The sequence below is a fragment of the Labeo rohita genome, unplaced genomic scaffold (assembly GCF_022985175.1).
Source record: "Labeo rohita strain BAU-BD-2019 unplaced genomic scaffold, IGBB_LRoh.1.0 scaffold_86, whole genome shotgun sequence".
Classification (NCBI taxonomy): Eukaryota; Metazoa; Chordata; class Actinopteri; order Cypriniformes; family Cyprinidae; genus Labeo; species Labeo rohita.
In genome coordinates this window covers 511867-530210 of record NW_026129810.1, presented here as the reverse complement: position 1 = coordinate 530210, position 18344 = coordinate 511867, and the positions used below count along the sequence as shown (strand labels likewise).

Below are 18344 nucleotides of genomic sequence, written 5' to 3'. Positions count from 1 at the left end.
TCAAATAGACGTCTCCGAGGATTGCAAGTAAATATTACCTCAGGCAGCGCTATTGTTCTTTTTGTCTTAAAAAAAAATAGTTGAAAAATGAAAATGAACAGTTAAAAATATAAGAATTTGTGAACGACTACTTCTGAAACACAGACACGCACCAGACATGATCGCTGAAATATGATCAGGCGAAAATGACTTACAGATGAGTATACAGTAACTTCCACCATCGGACAAGGATTTGATCAGTTATATTTTACTGGGGAACGGCAGTATTTCACTGGAGAAAACTCAAAGGGAATAGATAGGGGAATATCTGTAAGCAGCAGATGTGATTACGTTTTAAAATACTGTCAGTCACATCACAGCCAGTTGATTTAGTAGTGTTTTCAGATCACCTGCATTGCTTGTGGGCACTAAAAATTACTGTATTTACTGAGATATGACTATGAGGAAAACAAACTGTCACTGGTTGCTTCACATGTCAATCAGATGGCCTACGTAGGTGGTCTTTGGCCAACTGAAGCAGCTAGGTGGGCGCTAGGCTGTTGCTAATGTGTATGAGGGGTTGCCGGGGTGTTGATAGGTGGTTGCTAATGTGATGGAGGCCAGCTAGTACGAGCAGAGCGGGTAAACTTCTCTGATGTAAAGAGGCACACCAGCGACTGACACTGGTGTCGTATGAATGTAATCTGGACGTCCTACATTCTTCATGTTGTCATTGTCATGTGACCTACCAGCAATATTGGGGAAAGTTACTTCTAAAAGTAATACATTACAATACTGCGTTACTCCATGTAAAAGCAACTAACGGTGTTACTAAGTTACTTGCTGTGTCTGGAGGCGTAAGGTGAATGTAAGGAGTGTTGTTCACCAGAGGACAGAGAAGGAGGCCTCTGACAGTTTGACAAATGTCAGCCTTGCCTTCAGTAAGCAAAGCTGCTCCAGCATGGAGTTAACTTCTCTTCAAATGGCCAATCATAAATCACTGCAAATGTGGGTAATCTAATGACGAAAGGTTTCTATGATTTATCTGAGAATAAGTCCCCATAACTAGGTAGAATAACATTTTAGTACAGCAGAAAACAGTGCACAGTAGATGGCAGCAATGGGACATTATTGTAAAGCAGATATTCCCTAACTTTTGATGTCAAATATTCCCATGAGGATCCCTGGAGATTTTAAATGATTGCAAAATCTCAACCGTACACTGACCTGCTCTTCGCTCTCTGCTGTTTTATAAACTCACGTGGATGCAATACATTCATATTGGTGGACTGTATTATAAATACCCTTATTCTAGTGAAAATACCAGAGATGGCTTGAAAACACTTCGAAAGAAATATTCTCGCAATCGTGTGTATTTATTTAGACAGCTCAAAGGAAGCAGATGACAGCAGCAGCAGACTGGACACTGTGAGGACCAATGTCAGTTCATGAGCAACACAATCACATAATCACATGATGTTTGAACTGTCATTGGTCACTGATGAACTTTGATGTTGGCTCGACAAGGCTTCATCCGTGTTATATTAATCCTGTGGATATTTTTTTTTTTTTGTTCTGCGACTTCTATTTTGTAGTTTACGTGGATCTCTCCTGTCTCTGTTAGTTTCCATGTTTCTCATCAGTCAGTATTTGCAGCTTGTTGATCTTTTACCCATGTTTTTCATATATACAGTATATACCTTAATATGTAAGACTGCATACGTTGTATTGCAAACAGCACTCATTAAGTATATACAGTTCTGTAAATGGATGTGAAGAAGGTTTAATCAGTTTTGTGTGAATGCATGTGAAGGCCTGTTCTTCCATTTTGGCTTTGGCCACATGGCAAAACGTGTTTCTCCTGTGAGAGGAACATACGGTTCGGGCGTGGGGGTCACCGTATGTTCATGTTAACCCCCCCTCTTGTTCTCCACGAGTGGTAGCGTTGTTTTATTTGATGAAAACACATCTGCTCGTTGTCCACAAAAGCCTGTTCAACTTTTCTCAATTTCCACACATCTGAGTGAAACGGCTTCTTGAATGTGAAAAAAAATGTAGAGCAGGATTTTGTCCCTCAGGAACCGAATGAATCATCATTTGATTGCTGATCTCATGTGATTGACAGTTTTCCGGAGAGTAGAAGATAATACAGATAAATCATGTGTAATCACCAGCACTGGCTCTGCACCCCTTTACCTTAATTCATTACTTCAGACTCATGTGCCCTCTAGAAGCTTATTGTACCATCTCAAAGAGGCACACAATCACTTTTACGGACTTTCACATTACATGAACCCTCCTGGTGAAATGACCTGCCCAACTCAATCCGAGTCCTTAGACATCTTCAAGAATCAGCTAAAAACACATCTCTTCCATCTTTATTTGACCCTTTAACTCTAGCACTCTCTATTCTAATTATATTCTTAAAAAAAAAAATAATAATATATATATATATATATACTTGCCCTTTTAGACTTATACTCTATTAATTTACTTACTACTTGTTTTCTTTAAAAAAAAAAAAAACTAGCTTCTCTGTTCTTTTTGTAAGGCCTCTAACACTAGCTTGCCTTTTCTTTTTCTATTCTATCTGTTTTCTTTTTATTTATTATATAATTAAAAAAAAAAAAAACCTTGCCTTGCTACTGAGACTTATGACAAGTCACTTGCCATAGCACTTGCATGTCATTGCTCTTTTGTTGATTTTGATTGCTTCCATTGTCCTCTTTTGTAAGTAGTTTTGAATAAAAGCGTCTGCTAAATGTCTAAATGCAAATAATAAAACTGAAATATTCCGTAGTATCAATTTTGCTTTCATACATTTTTTTCACACGTCATTAATAACAAACAGACGCTCAAGCACGCTTGCTTGACGTGTGAGAACTGATGCGTTTCGTTCTGGTTATTGTGCAGCACATTTGAACCATTGAGGCTTGTTTGCTGATCAGTGTATATATGTGAATGAAAGCCTAAATAAATCGGTTCATCATATAAAAACAGCTCAATTCACATGGATTTGTGTTATGATCTCTTTATGAACTTTTCATGAACGGTCAGTGGAGGGACAGAAGTCTCTCAGATTTCATTACAAATATCATTTGTGTTCAGAAGACGAGTGAAAGTCCTGCAGGTTTGGAATGGCATGAGGGGGCGTAAATGATAACAGAATTGTCATTTTTTGTGTGAACTATCTTTTAACTTTAACTTTCTTCTTCTTACAGTGTGTAACAATATAGTTTTGCAGTTGAGTCTGCAACCTTTTTGTCAAATCTAGACCTTGGCCAACTTCAGAATTTAATTTGTTCCAATCCCCCCAGTCTGACAAAGCTATTTGTAGTACAGAGCCCTGTAGTGTATCATGATCATAAATGCAAAACAGACCCTGCCAGTGTCATTAGGACAGAGTAATTAGTATTAGTACTAGTATTAGTATTAGTACTGCTGAATGCTTGTCAGTATGCATGTGGTCACAGCAGCTAAAGAGACAGCAAAAAAAAAAGAAAACAAGAATAAAGAAAAAGAAAAAGAAAGCGAGAATCATTTACTGCTTTTCACTGACTAACTTTAATAAGAATGTATGTTAAATTTATTGAATGAAGACTATGCAGCGTTTCATTTTAACATTTGATCACTTTGTTCAGTTTCTGTAAAGAAGGTTCTTATATTTAGTAGGCTGCATTGTTTTCATTTGAATCTTTTTTTTTTTCTTTTTTTTCCTATGTACTATTAGTGATGTTTGTCATTTTCTTCTTGTTTCTTTTATGAATGACTTTTTTAACTAACTGCTGTTTGTTGACAGTAGAGGTGGACAGTAAGGAAGTATTTTTACTTTATTCAAGTAAATCTAAAAAGTGTCTGTAGTTTATCAGAGTGTTTTTCTTTGGAAAACTTTTACTTCACTACATTCCAAAGCTGCATTATGTTTCATAAATAAAAGTTGTTTTTTGTTCACCTTCTGTTCACCTCAAGAACATTAAAAATGTAGTAATTTTTGTATATGTAGTAATATTTAAATTAATGTTTACTTGAATAAAAGTAAGAAAGTAGATTTCCAAAGTAATTACGTATTAAATGATATTTGATATGAAGCGTAGTGCAGAAAAAAAAATACAATATTACGCTTTGGAATGTGGTGAAGTAAAGTAAAACACTATGATAAAGCAGAGACACTTGAAAAGTAAAAATGCTTCATTAATTTACACCTTTGTTTGATAGTGAAACAGCTGTGCAAGAACAGATTGAAGGGTCATTTTAGGGGTTTAATGAACGCAGCGATGGGTCCTTTCAACAACGTTTTGCTTATGGTCACGGCACAGCTGGAGCAGCATAACCGTATGTGAGCGCTCTGTAATGATTGACATTAGGGCTACACACTAAAAGTCATTAGGCCGTATATGAACATTTCAAGCACACGCAGCCTTTGAATACAGCTCACTGATGCATCGGTGTACAGTATGTGCGCTGCCTCACGAGACATGAACCATCCACACATTATCCATTTCCTGTGCTCATTCACATGCGCTCGTGTCTGCCTGTCTGTAGACTAGCGTAGAAGAGCTGGATGTTAAGTCCGTGGCCCGGATCTAATCAGTCGTGGACAAGATGCCGCCAATGGCATTGTTTTTTTGTTTTTTTTTGGCAGTTCCTCATTTTGACTGCATTTGACGTTGTCTCTACTGTAACTATCTCTAAAGTTTGCCTTCTTTGGGCTGTTTTCTCTGCCGACACGACTAACAGGACAGTTAACACGTCTCCGCGTGTCACACACTCAGCGCACCAGCAGCGGCTATAAATAGCATCATCTGCATCCAGAGACTGTACGACTGATTGGCCTCAGCACTGGACTGCTATTTCTGAATTCGGTTACCATGGCAACAGCTGTAATGAAGAGGAGATGATAATAAGTCAGATAAAGGCAGCTCATATTACACGTTCAGAGTATTCTGCTCATCTTTCCATGGTAGTCACTGAACTCTGTGATCTCACCTAATGCCTGATCAGAGAGAGAAAGAGAGACTTTGGGCTGCAGGATCTTATTCTGAATCCTGTTGTACTGATAAATAACACTGTGTATTCAACTGAATTCTCATCTGATACCAGTGTAATGACTTCTTTCTTACAGGACCTAGAAGCCCCTGCAGCTGATCCAGCTATTTCTAATGCTCTCGATGCCCCATGTCGAGGACATTTAAGAGGGCATATTTTACTCCTTACTCATTTATGCAGAGCGGCTTTTTGCTGAAGACAATGTCTCAAGCTTCCATAATACTATTTATAAAGAAGGATAAAGATCCCATTTCTTGCATTTGTACAGGCCTCTCTCACTTCTGAACGTTTTATTGGTAAAATATGCTTATATTTATTCAAAATATAAACTAAAGTCAATAAATGCTGTAGAAGTATTGCTCGTTCTTAGTTCATGTTAACTAATGTAGTTAAATAGTTTCACTGCTTCTTTGAAATTGAGTTGAATGGCTGATATGTGGCTGGTATGTTTTTGTTTTTTTCTGTCCAGTGCCATTGTAAACGCTGTTTTGACTCTATTTCCAGAACGTTTCAAATCAAGGCTGATGTTTGCCCTACTACTGCAATCTTTGGGTTCTCAAAGTTTCATCCAAGCAGCCTTCACTTCTCTATTGGCTAGACAGTGGATTTTATTTCTTTGTAAGTCCACCAAGCTTCTGGGTATTTGACAGTGGCTTGTATTACATATTTTTGAAGCTAAAAAAGATAAGATGTTCTGGATACGCCAGCTGTGGTTCTTTCCCTTTATAAAATTTTTAACAATTTCTCTGAATCATCACTACCCCAGGTTTTTATTTTTAAGTGTCCTGTTTAGAGTCGTAACATCTTTATTTGCTGTCCAACCAAAACGTATATGTATTATTGTTGTAGTGATTTTGCTTTTGCCCACCAAGGGAGGTGAAATACTGTAGTGATGGGTTACGCACCGTTGTCACTCCAGCGGTTACCAGCACATCAGGCCACTTCTACCCTTTTACCTTGGCAGTATGAGAACTGTCCCAACTGTTATTTACAAATGAATACACACTGGAGGAAATCGGTCATCTGATTTATCTGAAAGACCGGTGGGATCTCTAACTTGTAGAGCCTCTTACTGTATTATCAACACAAAGAAAGACACACGTGTGATCTAATACATTTTATTGACAAAAGACAAACAAAAGTAGCCAACAACTACTAAATGAACAGCATGAATGAAAAAAGGAATAAAGTGCATAAGATGCATAAAAAAGGCAAGGCATTCAGTTGGGTGTTGTTGATTTTGTGTGTCTTCTGGGCTAGAGACTCGGAACTTTCTCTAGTTCTGTCTCTCTAGGATGGAGACTCAGGACGCTGCATCTGTCGTTGTCTCGCTGGATGAAGACTCTGAATGTAGGGCATGTCTTTCCTCACAGACTGGAGGCTCAGAACGTGGTTAAATCTGTTGCTGCCTCAAAAGCTGGAGATGCAGAACGTTATGTGTTGCTGTCTCTCCCTCACGGCCCAGAGACTCAGCCCTTGGTGTTTCTGGTACTGTCTCACCTTCACAGGCTGGAGACTCAGAACAGCGTATCTGCTATTGACTCACCAGATGGGAGACTCAGAACTTTGCTGATCTAGTAACACGGGCTGGAGACTCATTATTGACACTATTTTCCTATTTAATACAATAAAGCTGCTTTGACACAATCTGTATTGTTTAAAGTGCTATATAAATAAAGGTGACTTGACTTGACTTAAAACTAGGGAATTTTGTTCTGATGTACAGCGAAAGACTGTTGAGCTTCACAAATTCAAAAGTGTCTGTAAGAAAAGAACTAAAGCATTGAAAACTCCCATTTCCACCATCAGGGCAATAATTAAGAAGTTCCAATCAACAGGACATGGTACAAATCTGCCTGGAAGAGGACGTGTCTCTATATTGTCTTAAAGCAAGACAAAAAGGATAGTTTGAAGTGGCAAAAACTGTCGAAGGATCACAGCTAGAGAATTGCAGAAAATAGTTGAGTCTCGGGGTCAGGAAGCCTCCAAAAAAAAAAAAACAACAAGAAAACAAATTGCTCTTATCCAAAAAACAAACTCCAGCATATTCATTAGCTACACACCTCTGGAATACCAAAGGGGACCGGCTTTTATGGTCAAATGAAACTTTTTTTTCAGATGGGTTTGGTACAAGTACAATAAGTGTAAAATAAGTGTAATATAAATATGCTGCTGGATCTTTAATGTTGTGGGCCTATTTTTCTGCCAGAGATCCTGGGTGTTTTATTCCGATAGACAGCATCATGGATTCTGTCAAATAACAGCAGACCTGATTGCCTCTGTTAGAAATCTTATAATGGGCCTAGGCTGGATCTTCCATCAGGACAATGATTCAAAAAGCATCAAACCAACCATCAAAATCAACACAAGAATGTGTCACTGAGCATAAAATGAAGCTTGTGCCATTGCCATCCCAGTCTCCTGACCTAAACCCTGTAGAAAATGAGTGGGATGAACTGAAGAGGAGATCTGGGAATCTGAACGATCTGGAGAGTTTCTGGATGAAGGAATGAGCTCTGGTCTTTTGTCAGGTGTTCTCCAAAATCATCAGCCATTATAAGAGAAGACTCAGAGCCGTTATCTTGGGAAAAGGATATTGCAAAAAGTATGATTAATTGTGGCCAGTGTGAATTAGAGAAAAACATTTGTTTCTTAATTAGATTTTACCCCTGTTTTAAATTCTCATTATCCAATGAAATTTCGATTTTTGTAATTTTTCTCTTTTTTTGATAAAATGAAAGACCAACAGGATTAATGACTGCCGCACACTTGCATTAATGTACAGGACTATAACGACTGAAGACAAAAAGTAATCACAGAAGTAGCAAACAAAGCAAACAAACATCACATCTTCTTTTATTCTTTCCTTGACCATGTGATCACAATCACACTTGAGAAATTCTAACTAACCACTCAGTACTTTCTCCTCTATGATATACTCAGCACAGTGTCTGACATTCTGTGTTGGTCATCCCACATTTTCCATGAGCTTGCTGTACATTATGTGCAATCAGATTTTACCCCACTATTTCAATTTAATTGCAGCATGCTTGTGTAGTGCAAATATGAAAATATAAAGTTTAACATAAAAAACTCCAGATTTAAGTTAGTAGAACTTGAGAATCTTTTTAGGTTTCATACACACACAGGTATTTTAATAGCACTGAAATGGTGTTGTTGTCTCTTTGAGTTATGTGGTATGATGCATACATTTAGAGAGCATGTGCACTGTTTACTGTCACTGCACACCAGAAATCCAGTTGTGTGAGCTTTGTATTATATATTTATTAACTGAAATACTTTGCTAATGGTGCACTAGTGCTCCCTCATGTGGTCTGTGTCTGTTGACCCCGACCCCCATTTATGAGCTGACTGAATTCACTTTCCTGTAGACGTGTGCAGATGTGCTGTTTTGACTGTAATTGTATTAGTTAGCTTAGAATTTCAAGTTATGCAGCTTAACATGCTTGTGTAGGGGAGAGTGGGGACGGTTGCAACACTTTTTGCATTTCCTTTAGTTTCTCAGGGACTGTTTGAGTAGAAAGGCAAACTTTTAGTACAATAAAATTGTACATATGTTTATATATGTACAATACTTGATATAGACATAATATAACATGATATAATATGATATAATATACTTGAATAGACAGAGTGAAATGTTGCACCTGACCCCACAACAGGGGACAGGATAAAGGGCTAATAGAGCATGTGCAGTATAAATATCATCACTGTCTGAAAAAAAAAAAAAAACGTGTTACAACTGCCCCTCATTGCAACCGCCCCCACTCTCCCCTAGTACAAAAATCCAAAATGCAAATAGTCACTAAATGCGGACATGCTCCGCTAACATTTGACAACCAGAAACCTAACAAACTTTTGTTGTTGTTGTTGTTAAATGTTTTGCTTTTAAAAATCTTTCTGCTTGATGAAACAAATATTACAACATTTATAGATAAGTGTCCAAAAAACGTTTTGGGCCATGGTAAGTCACAAGCCACTCATTTTACAGATTCAGCAGTAACTCACTAGAGAGCGGTGATCGCAGTGCTGACGAAGCTTTGAGCTTCAGCACCGCGGACAGCGACGAGCAACGCCTCCTCACATCTTCACACGTCAATTGTGGTTTTCTTGTTGGTCGAGCCCGCACTGATCACACACCTGCAGTAACCGACAAGAAAATCTTCCCACACTTTAGGGTCTCGGCATGTCTTGTGACTGACCGTGCGTGCAGCTGGACTACAGGAAATTTTATTGGTCGCCAGTCATGACAGATTCAGTTTCGAAACCTCCTTCGCACGATTTGCGCAGAACAGGAAGACTGGTTTAAAACAGGAGAGCTCAGTTAGTTTGATCTCTAGCACACACCGAATTTGCCTACAAAAGGAAACGAAGACATGCAGACGACGGACTATATTCTTCTTCCGATATGCGTCTAAACCAAAACCTGGATTCTCTGTCACTCGATGTTTCGTAAACCCCCCAAAAGCCCACAGACTGAGCGCTAATACCGATGCACTGAATCGCGCAACCTGTTCGAGCTCCTCTGAAGATGAAGATGAAGAAGCAGAACGTGCGCACGCTCTCGCTCATCCTCTGCATGTTCTCTTACCTGCTCGTGGGCGCCGCGGTCTTTGACGCCTTGGAGTCCGAGACTGAGAGCGCGCGGAAACGCATCCTAGAGCAGAAACGCAACGACATGAAGAGGAAGTATCGTTTCACTGAGGATGACTATCGAGAGATCGAGCGAGTGGTGCTGCAAGCAGAGCCCCATCGCGCCGGCAGACAGTGGAAATTCGCTGGATCTTTTTACTTTGCCATAACTGTCATCACCACCATAGGTGAGTTGCAACGTTTAGCCTTTTAGAAGGAAAAGAAAAAGAGCACTGCTAAAAAGCAACTGTTGCAAAACTTCATTTTACAGTGTGCTTGTTACACGGTATAAGCAGGGGAGACGGGGGCAGCTGTAACAGGGCACAGTTACGCACTCAAATCCTCCAATAGGAAACGCGCTAGAGTGATGACACTTGACCTGCACAGGTCTGTAGGATTCTCTCTGCCTGTGGAAAAGGAGCAAAATCATTTCACCATAGAGGAAGTTACTTTTTGGATGTAGAGGAGAGTGGGGTAAGATGAGCCTTCTTATGTCTATGACAAAGGGTTTTAAAAATATGGCTTCTTGTGGCTCAATTTGTCCCAGGTTAGGGGTACATTGACCCAAGCCAGGGGGTAAGATGCACCATCTGGGTGAAAACTGACTTCTGATTTAAACTCATGTGAAATTTTAAATATCAAATTTCATTTCACAAACAGTCATATTTCTTAAAGCTAACTTAAACAAAATAAAATAAATCAAATAAAGTTTAATTTTCAGTCTTTAAATGTTTGCATTTCTGAAACTATGTGTTGAACACCAAAGTTTTAACTCTCCCAAAAACAGACTAAACAGAAGGTCTGTGGAGTAAAATTAAATAAAACTGAACTAGAGTGAAGGAATAAATGTCACTGAAACAAATAAATATTTTAGTCAAAAGATTATTGCCACGGAAGCTTTTCTGCAATGTCAAACCGGCCATTAGGAGCTACAGGTGGAAAGATATATATGGTTGTAATGTTGAAAAGCATCTTCTGGTTCACTTGTACACCGTCCCTATCAAACATCTCTATATATGATCAACTAAACCATTAACATACCAGTTTATACCTCAGACATCTAGCTTAACTTCAGTGCCTTATGGTGGGGTAAGTTAAAGTGTTGGCTCAACTTACCCCACAGCATTTGGCTCACTTTGTCCCATAGCTGGCATTTTGGAAAATGCATCATAGGCAATATTTTTAGACCTGGATAAATTTGTTTTGATGCTCAAATTTTCCCTTGACAAGCCAAAAAACAGTTTTTAGAGTAAATGGGTGCCTTCCACTCTTCCCGTGTGTTTCTCCTTTTCACAGTCTGGCAGAAATGATGTGTGATTCCAAAATACATGGTCACATGACAGTAAAAGAGTACAGTTGCCAAGATACAGGGGTTGGGTCAACTTACCCACTGGCTCAGTTTACATGACTGTGAATTTAAACTTACATACATTTAAAAACATCTTAATGTTTTTTTTTTTGTTTTTTTTTCCGATGTAAATGTTGAATTGTAGGTGTAATGGAGCTTCTAAAACTTTCCAGGGAGCCAAAATAGTTTGCTCCCATAATGGGCCAAATCTGACAGGCCAAATGTCTTTGTAGTTGTTATTCTGCTTTGTTCAGGGTTGCAGCGGTGTACTTAATCATGACCAATATTTTGCCATATAATAGATCCATTACAGACTCAGACCCTGATTATGTATTCTTCCCTTTGGTCTAAGTAAGCATATCTTTTTTCAAGCAATGTGGCAGAAAACAATATGACTTAAAAATTACAGAAACACATCAACTTCTGTAAGCGTATCTGAGCACAGGCAACCTTTTCTCGCCAGATGTACAAAGACTCGCATGTGGATGAAGACAATGACAGGATGAGGATACAGTCTTCAGTCAGAGTCTACAGTGGTGTTTGTTTTGTTTAAGATCTTCATCTTAGGAAGATTGCACTTGTTCTTACTATCTAAGATTCCCTGTGCTTTGAGACAAAGAATATACTTTTGTTCAGTTGGGATACATGGGCGTCTAGATCATGGGCGACAGATGAAAACAACATCCACATCACACAAGAGCTATTATCTACTTCCAGCTTATGAAAGCTTTTGAAACTTTCTTCACCGCTCCTTTTTCTCACTGCGTGAGAAGTAGCAAACTCAATAATAGCTGTGTTTCTTTGAGGTGCTACGAAAGTATTTGTTTTAGCCTAAATCCAGAAAAAAAAAAAAAACAAACAAAAAAAACAATGGCTGTCAACATAAACAATGAATATGTTAGATTTCTGCTGTGAGTTTAATGTGAAAGCAATGTTACAAGTGATTCTTCCTCAGGCATCAAATGTTGATGCAAGACCACATGTCATCTCCCAGAATTCATAGTCCAACACAGCTTGCTGTGAGTTCAGTAATACAGGCTGTTAAAAAAAACACAACAACCCTGTAATTTGTTACTTATTAGTGTAATGAGATGGTAACACCTCATTAAAATAAAGTGTAACCAAACGTGCAAAGCAGCACTGACAATCTGTCCTATCTCAGTTCAGTATCTACAGAGCATGGGTTTCCACGATCTCTGCCTTAGTCGTCCGATCTAACTGAGACGTTTCTTCGTCAATGCTTTTCCGCAGGTTACGGCCACGCGGCACCCGGCACAGACGCGGGAAAGGTCTTCTGCATGTTCTACGCGGTTCTGGGCATCCCCCTCACGCTGGTGATGTTCCAGAGTCTAGGCGAGAGGATGAACACGTTCGTCCGCTACCTCCTCAGCCGCGTCAAGAAGTGCGTAGGGCTTCATCGCACAGAGATTTCCATGGAAAACATGGTTTTGGTGGGTTTCCTGTCCTGCCTGGGAACTCTGTGCGTGGGGGCCGCCGCCTTCTCGCACTTTGAGGGCTGGACGTTCTTCCACGCCTACTACTACTGCTTCATCACGCTCACCACCATCGGCTTCGGGGACTTTGTGGCTCTTCAGAAGAAGGAGGACCTCCAAGAAAAGACACCTTACGTAGTCTTCAGTTTTATGTACATCCTCGTGGGGCTGACGGTGATCGGAGCCTTCCTCAACTTGGTTGTGTTGAGGTTCCTCACGATGAACAGTGAGGACGAGAAGCGGGACGCGCAGGAACGGGCCTCGTTGAAGAGGGGTCGTAACCTTACGGCCTTGAGTTTGGGGCAGGACAATCACTGCCATAGCAACCTGTTCTTGCCCATAGAGGAGGGCACCAGCTGCACTAACCTCATCCTGTCCCCGGCGGAGGAGCGCGGGCGATCCAGGTCCCGACTGAGCTTGCTGTGCAGCTGCGTTTGCTGTCGCTTGGGTCTCTGCGACAGCTCCGCCCCGTCCCAAAACAAGTGCCCAGAGTGCAATATTAACTCCGTGTACTACAACTCTGTTTCCTACAAGATCCAAGGCGGCTGCTCCACCAGGAACAATACGCTTCTGTCCTCTCCAGGCAGCACGCTTTCTCCTGGGCTCAGCTTCAGAGACCTGCCGCGCTTCAGGAGGAAGTCAGTGTAACAGCAGAGGACTTTCAAAGCGTCTATTTCGGACAGTGAGTAAGAGCATACATTTTGTAGCACGAGTTCGTGAAAGAGAGTTTGAAAGATGTGTTTTTAAACATTAAACAGCAATGGAGTATTTTCCATTATAATTAGGGTTGGGCAGTAACAGAATACATGTTCAAATTCACATTATCCAATTGAAAATGTTTTAATGCATCATGTTGCCTTTAGTGGAATCTTTTTTTTTTCTTTATCTCTAAAGATCATCTGCATTTTGTCCCTTTCAGAATTAATGTGTAAAACTGATATTGGGGAACAATAATGTGTCCAAAATAATGTGTAGATGTCATTTTTCCTCTAGAGGACCCTTTGTGTTACATACTTCATTAGTATCCACAAATTACAAACCGCTGTGTAAATGAACAAGATTCATTTTAAAAGTAACCTTCCCAACCCTGACTATAATGTGAAAGGAGATTACATATATAGCAACCATAACAATATCTTAAAATCAAAATTTTGGGCATTTTAAACCTGTTGTCATTCAAATACATACCGTGACTGTGGAGAGAAACACTGATCATCTCAAGCCTTTAAATGTCCGCTGTATTAAATTAGGAACTGCACAAGTTATGCCATGTGATGTTTTTACATGAGGTGTGATGATCTAAAAATGTGAGATTTACTGAGAGACAGATCTCATCATTGTGCCTTTGAGCGAGACACTGAACCCCATGGAGGCGACTGCGGGAGAAGTTTACAGTGTGGTCATTCACTTGTAGGTCATATTCAGTACGAGTACTCGCTCGTCAAATACATTCAAGTCTTCTGCTCACAGACGTCAGACATATCAGTATGAATGTACACAATTGGGAAAATCATATTTGGTTTCAGTATTAAAGTTTGTGCATGTTTTGCTTGTTTTGCAATGCTTGCACAATATATAACGGAAGGTTAACGCATTTGGCTATGCTTATTAATTTACTGTGTTTTCTTTTTGCTTTGTTTTTTTTTTTTTTTCTTCAGTAGTTTAGCATGAGCATGTAACCAGAAAAGGAAAAGTGTGTCAAAGTGAATGTGGAGATGAAACTGAACCTCTCTGGCCTGCAGGACACTTTCATTGTGAAAGTCTAAAATTTAAATTCTCATGGAAATAATTTTGTCAATGAGTTTACAATTAAAAACCCTCAGCAAGATGTGCAGTAGGTTTTCATCTGATTGTTTAAAGGGGTCATCGGATGCTCATTTTTCACAAGCTGACATGATTCTTTAGGGTCTTAATGAGAAGTGTTCCTTTAAATGCTAATGAGCTCTGCTCACCCCGCCCCTCTCTTCTGTGGGTCTGTTTACATTAGGCGCATTTAGCCGTGAAACTTGCTAACTAGCACATTATTAAGAAAGGCGATTTGCAAAGATACATAAAAAACCCCATTATACTCACTTCTGCTGTAGGTGAAGCTGCATCACGAATGATTCATGCAAACATAGACGCATTTATGTAGATGGCCGGCACATTCCTGGTCTGTGTGACGTTACACCGTCAAGAATCTGAGAATGGCTTGATTTGAAAAAGGGGATATTTCTTATTACAAAAATACCACTGGATGGATTTTTATCATTATAGGGTGGTTGTGTACACACACTGCCAACACACATTAATGTTCAAACAACACGTAAAAGTGAGTTTTGTATCCGATGACTCCTTTAATATTTAAGGAGAGCCACTTGCTGTAAATCTTATGTCTATTAACTTCTATGGTAAACAATTGTAAACAAATAAACAATTGTTACACGTCCTGGTTTTCATTTGTTGCTTACAACAGTCAATAGAAAGAGTGAAAAAAAAAAATGCAAGAATGTCTTTTTACTGGGTAATTTTCTCATTTTTTTCTGAGCAATTTTACAATGTAACTGTTGTCAAAGTAATTTTACTGAATGAGGGCAGAATCGGCAGGTCAGTTGACCAATGAAATCAAAGCGGGGAGGGACTTGGAAAACATTTGAAAATTTGTAATGTTCTTGCTATTTTGTTAAAAATTTAATAACCTAAACAACCCAGTGAGTAGTATATAAGACTGTATTAGGTAATGCATGTCTATTTTGCACTGAACTAGCAACTCAGATAAAGCAAGAACATTTGGAACAAATGTAGAAACTTATTGTCATGTTTGGTCTGTATATGACATGAATGAACACATGGCCAAAATTTTGAGGGTTTCTCTCTTTTTCGTTTACAATTCATTCATTACTAAAAATGTGACTGGCAGCACATATTTCCCTCTCTGCTTCCTCTTAAGAGCAACAGCCATTACCCAAACAAACTCCACTTTGCTAACCACTGAGATTGTACAAATTCGCATGAATTACCCACCAATTCGCCAAAATGTTAAATAGTTATCAACTGCCAGGAGAGGTTAAGTTGGTAATGACACTACAATTAAAAATAAATACATAAATAAATCCAGCTGTATATATATATATATATGTATGTATGGTATATATTTGCAGCTTTTAGCCTCTTGTGGAAAACAAGGAACTTCCTGATGATGTCCTGTAAATGGCCTATTTAAAAACTATTTTTCATAAACTTCCCACATTGTGAATATTTCTGTGTATTAATATATTCCATTTGACTTTCTTTTTTTCATGTTCTGTCCATGTTGAGTATGAATAAGATAAAATAGAACGAAAAAGCAATGGAATGTAGATTGTTCCTTTTTAATATTTTATCATGTTACATAAACGCAATATCGTACATCTAATGTGTAATCTAATAGAATACATAATGGACTACAGTTTTCAGCGTGTAATTTAGAATTCTGTTTGGTGTGGCACCTCGACTTCTGCTTATCTGCACAAAGTTGAAAAAATCCTTAGACTGTCATAGAACACAAGGAAACCAGAGCAACGCTGAAGGACAGGGATGGAAATTCATTTATTTTTTATTTTGACCAATAAAAAAAAAACCCTCCATATATTACAGAACAGTGAAGATGGAGATGTAAGATATTTGTTTAAATGATCACAAAAGTCTTTACAATTGTGCTAACTAGATGTTTTCACACAAGTGCGTATACTACATACTGCATATGCATACTCAATATCAGTAATCAAATTACAGAAAACAATACATTTAGCTAAATAAACACGAGTATCCCGCGATTGTCACAGTTTATTTGTGCAATATGGTATAAAAGCTGTTTAACAGCCAGTCATAATTATCTTTAATGTCAATTTGCCACAGTTTTTGAGTGTGCTGTCCCCTTATGGGTAAATCCATCTGTAACTACCATTAAAAATGTTTTTTGTTTTTTTTTTTAGGCATAAATAACCCTAACATTTGTTCATATGATACCGTATACAGTGTAAGGCATGAAAATGTCTACATTCTAAACACTCAGTCGCCTAAAACATGATGAGAACAACATCACGCCGTCATGTCACGCATTAAACTGCAGAAGAAGATCGTACTATACACAGAAATAAATATACGCGCGAGGATTCCAAAAAAGAAATCTATATACAACATATTATATGAGTAAATCTGAACTTTGGCTCTTTGTCTGCAATTTTGCGTTCCCTTGATAAATAAATGAAACTAAATAAATAATAAAATAAAAATGGATATCTGTGGTAGATCATTATTTCCATTTGTGCCATCCACTCACCCGTCCATTCAGACAATCGGCAAAACTTAAAGTGCAAAATAAACAAATGATTCCACAAAAAAGCAAAAGTATCTGACGCTTCTGTGTGCTGGTATAGAAAATAAGCTATCCTGTATGACAAAAGTAGGATTAAAAAATAACCTCCAGACCCTGGTAACAAATGTCATTTATTTATCACTCGAAAAGGTCACCGTTTATAGAGTTTGATTTTGATTCCGTATCAAGCCTGTGAGCCAGGGCTGGTGGAGAATCCTCTGTTGTTCAGCGTAGAGAGGGATGTACACAAAAGCCTGCCCCCAACATTACCCATGTTTCCTACCATGTGTCTCTTTATTGCTGATAGTTTCCATACTGGCCCTTCACAGAGAAAAAATATATAGACATTTAATAAAAGGCATCAGCAATGTGACTACAGCTTTTTGATTTAAAAAAAAAAAAAAAAAAACTACGGTTGACCCAAAAATCTGAATATGACAAATATTGTCACTTGAAAAATGAATGCATGCCTTATGCGTTGAGAAAGGGGGTGAAATGACCCTTTCATTTCTGGGCTGGGTTTGGGATGCTTACAGAACATATTGCTTTGTCACCTGTACAGGACAGTAATAGTGCTCACCTGTTCAAAAGGGTAGGACCTCTGTGACTGAGCGGCTGGTCCTGGCTGTATGGAGCGGTATGATGGGTACTGCTGACTCTGGCCCTGCTGATACTGAGGATATTGGGAAGAGCCGCCCTGCCCTGGACCTTCACAGCCAGAAAGGGAGAAGTCAGTTTGCTGCATATAATCTGTAGAGATCAATTCACACCGAATGAAATCAGTCCGAATACAGGACTTTAATCCTGGATGGTGTGATGCAGTCGGTTACCGTATCCCTGAGGTTGAGCGCTGTAGCCGGCTTGGGACGGGTACTGCTGTTGGCTGAACGTCTGGTGCGTCCCAGAGCCCTGCTGGTACTGCGTCTGCTGTTGGCTGTACTGAGAGTTTCCTGAAACATTAGTGAGATCATACATGAAGGGGGAACCGAATACATTCCTAGTCTATTATAATCTACATGGCATTTGCAAGCCTGCTATAATGATGATGATGATAATGATGATGTCTACTTGTTTTTTAATTCATTTGGTAGATTATAAAGTCGTGTAATGGGATCACTCTGCAAATATAAGAAAACCAACATGAAAAAATGACAAATGAGTAAGGAAAAAAAGATTGATTCTAGTTTAAATTCCAGTTTCTCTTCAGAATTCCGCTTTCATAGATTTGTTCTTGTGTGGTGCATCAACACATTTTTTGATGGACACCACCAAAGTAGTGAAGCTGGGGCCAGTGTATAATGTTTGATGCTATTTAAATATTTTAATGTGATCTCTGTACATTCCTTGTGCCGTGGCAAGTACAAAGATTCCACACCTCAACCTTCATGAGCTCGAGATGACATTACTGTAATGCCTTATTGGGTGGATGTCCTGCATCGATACGCTTCAGCTGGTTCAAAATGCCGCAGCTAGAGTGCTTACTGAAACT

At 39.0% G+C, this 18344-nt stretch overlaps 2 protein-coding genes across 6 annotated transcripts in view; one reads left to right on the top strand and one right to left on the bottom strand.

The window, feature by feature from the left end:
• Positions 1-8940: 8940 nt before the first annotated feature.
• On the top strand, positions 8941-15958 carry kcnk15 (potassium channel, subfamily K, member 15). The gene is made up of 2 exons (XM_051104977.1): positions 8941-9866; positions 12278-15958. Exons 1-2 carry the CDS (start codon positions 9578-9580, stop codon positions 13165-13167), a joined length of 1179 nt encoding a protein of 392 aa, XP_050960934.1. The 5' UTR covers positions 8941-9577; the 3' UTR covers positions 13168-15958.
• Positions 15959-16067: 109 nt separating this feature from the next.
• Positions 16068-18344, bottom strand: part of LOC127162209 (calcium-responsive transactivator-like) — a 54003-nt gene continuing 51726 nt past the window's right edge. For all 5 annotated transcript variants that reach the window (XM_051104979.1, XM_051104980.1, XM_051104978.1 and 2 more), the window contains 3 exons: positions 17686-17805; positions 17436-17563; positions 16068-17176 (listed from right to left, as the gene is read on the bottom strand). In XM_051104979.1, coding sequence (XP_050960936.1) covers positions 17150-17176; positions 17436-17563; positions 17686-17805 — 275 coding nt within the window. In that variant the 3' untranslated portion in view covers positions 16068-17149. The remainder of the gene's footprint in view (positions 17177-17435; positions 17564-17685; positions 17806-18344) is intronic.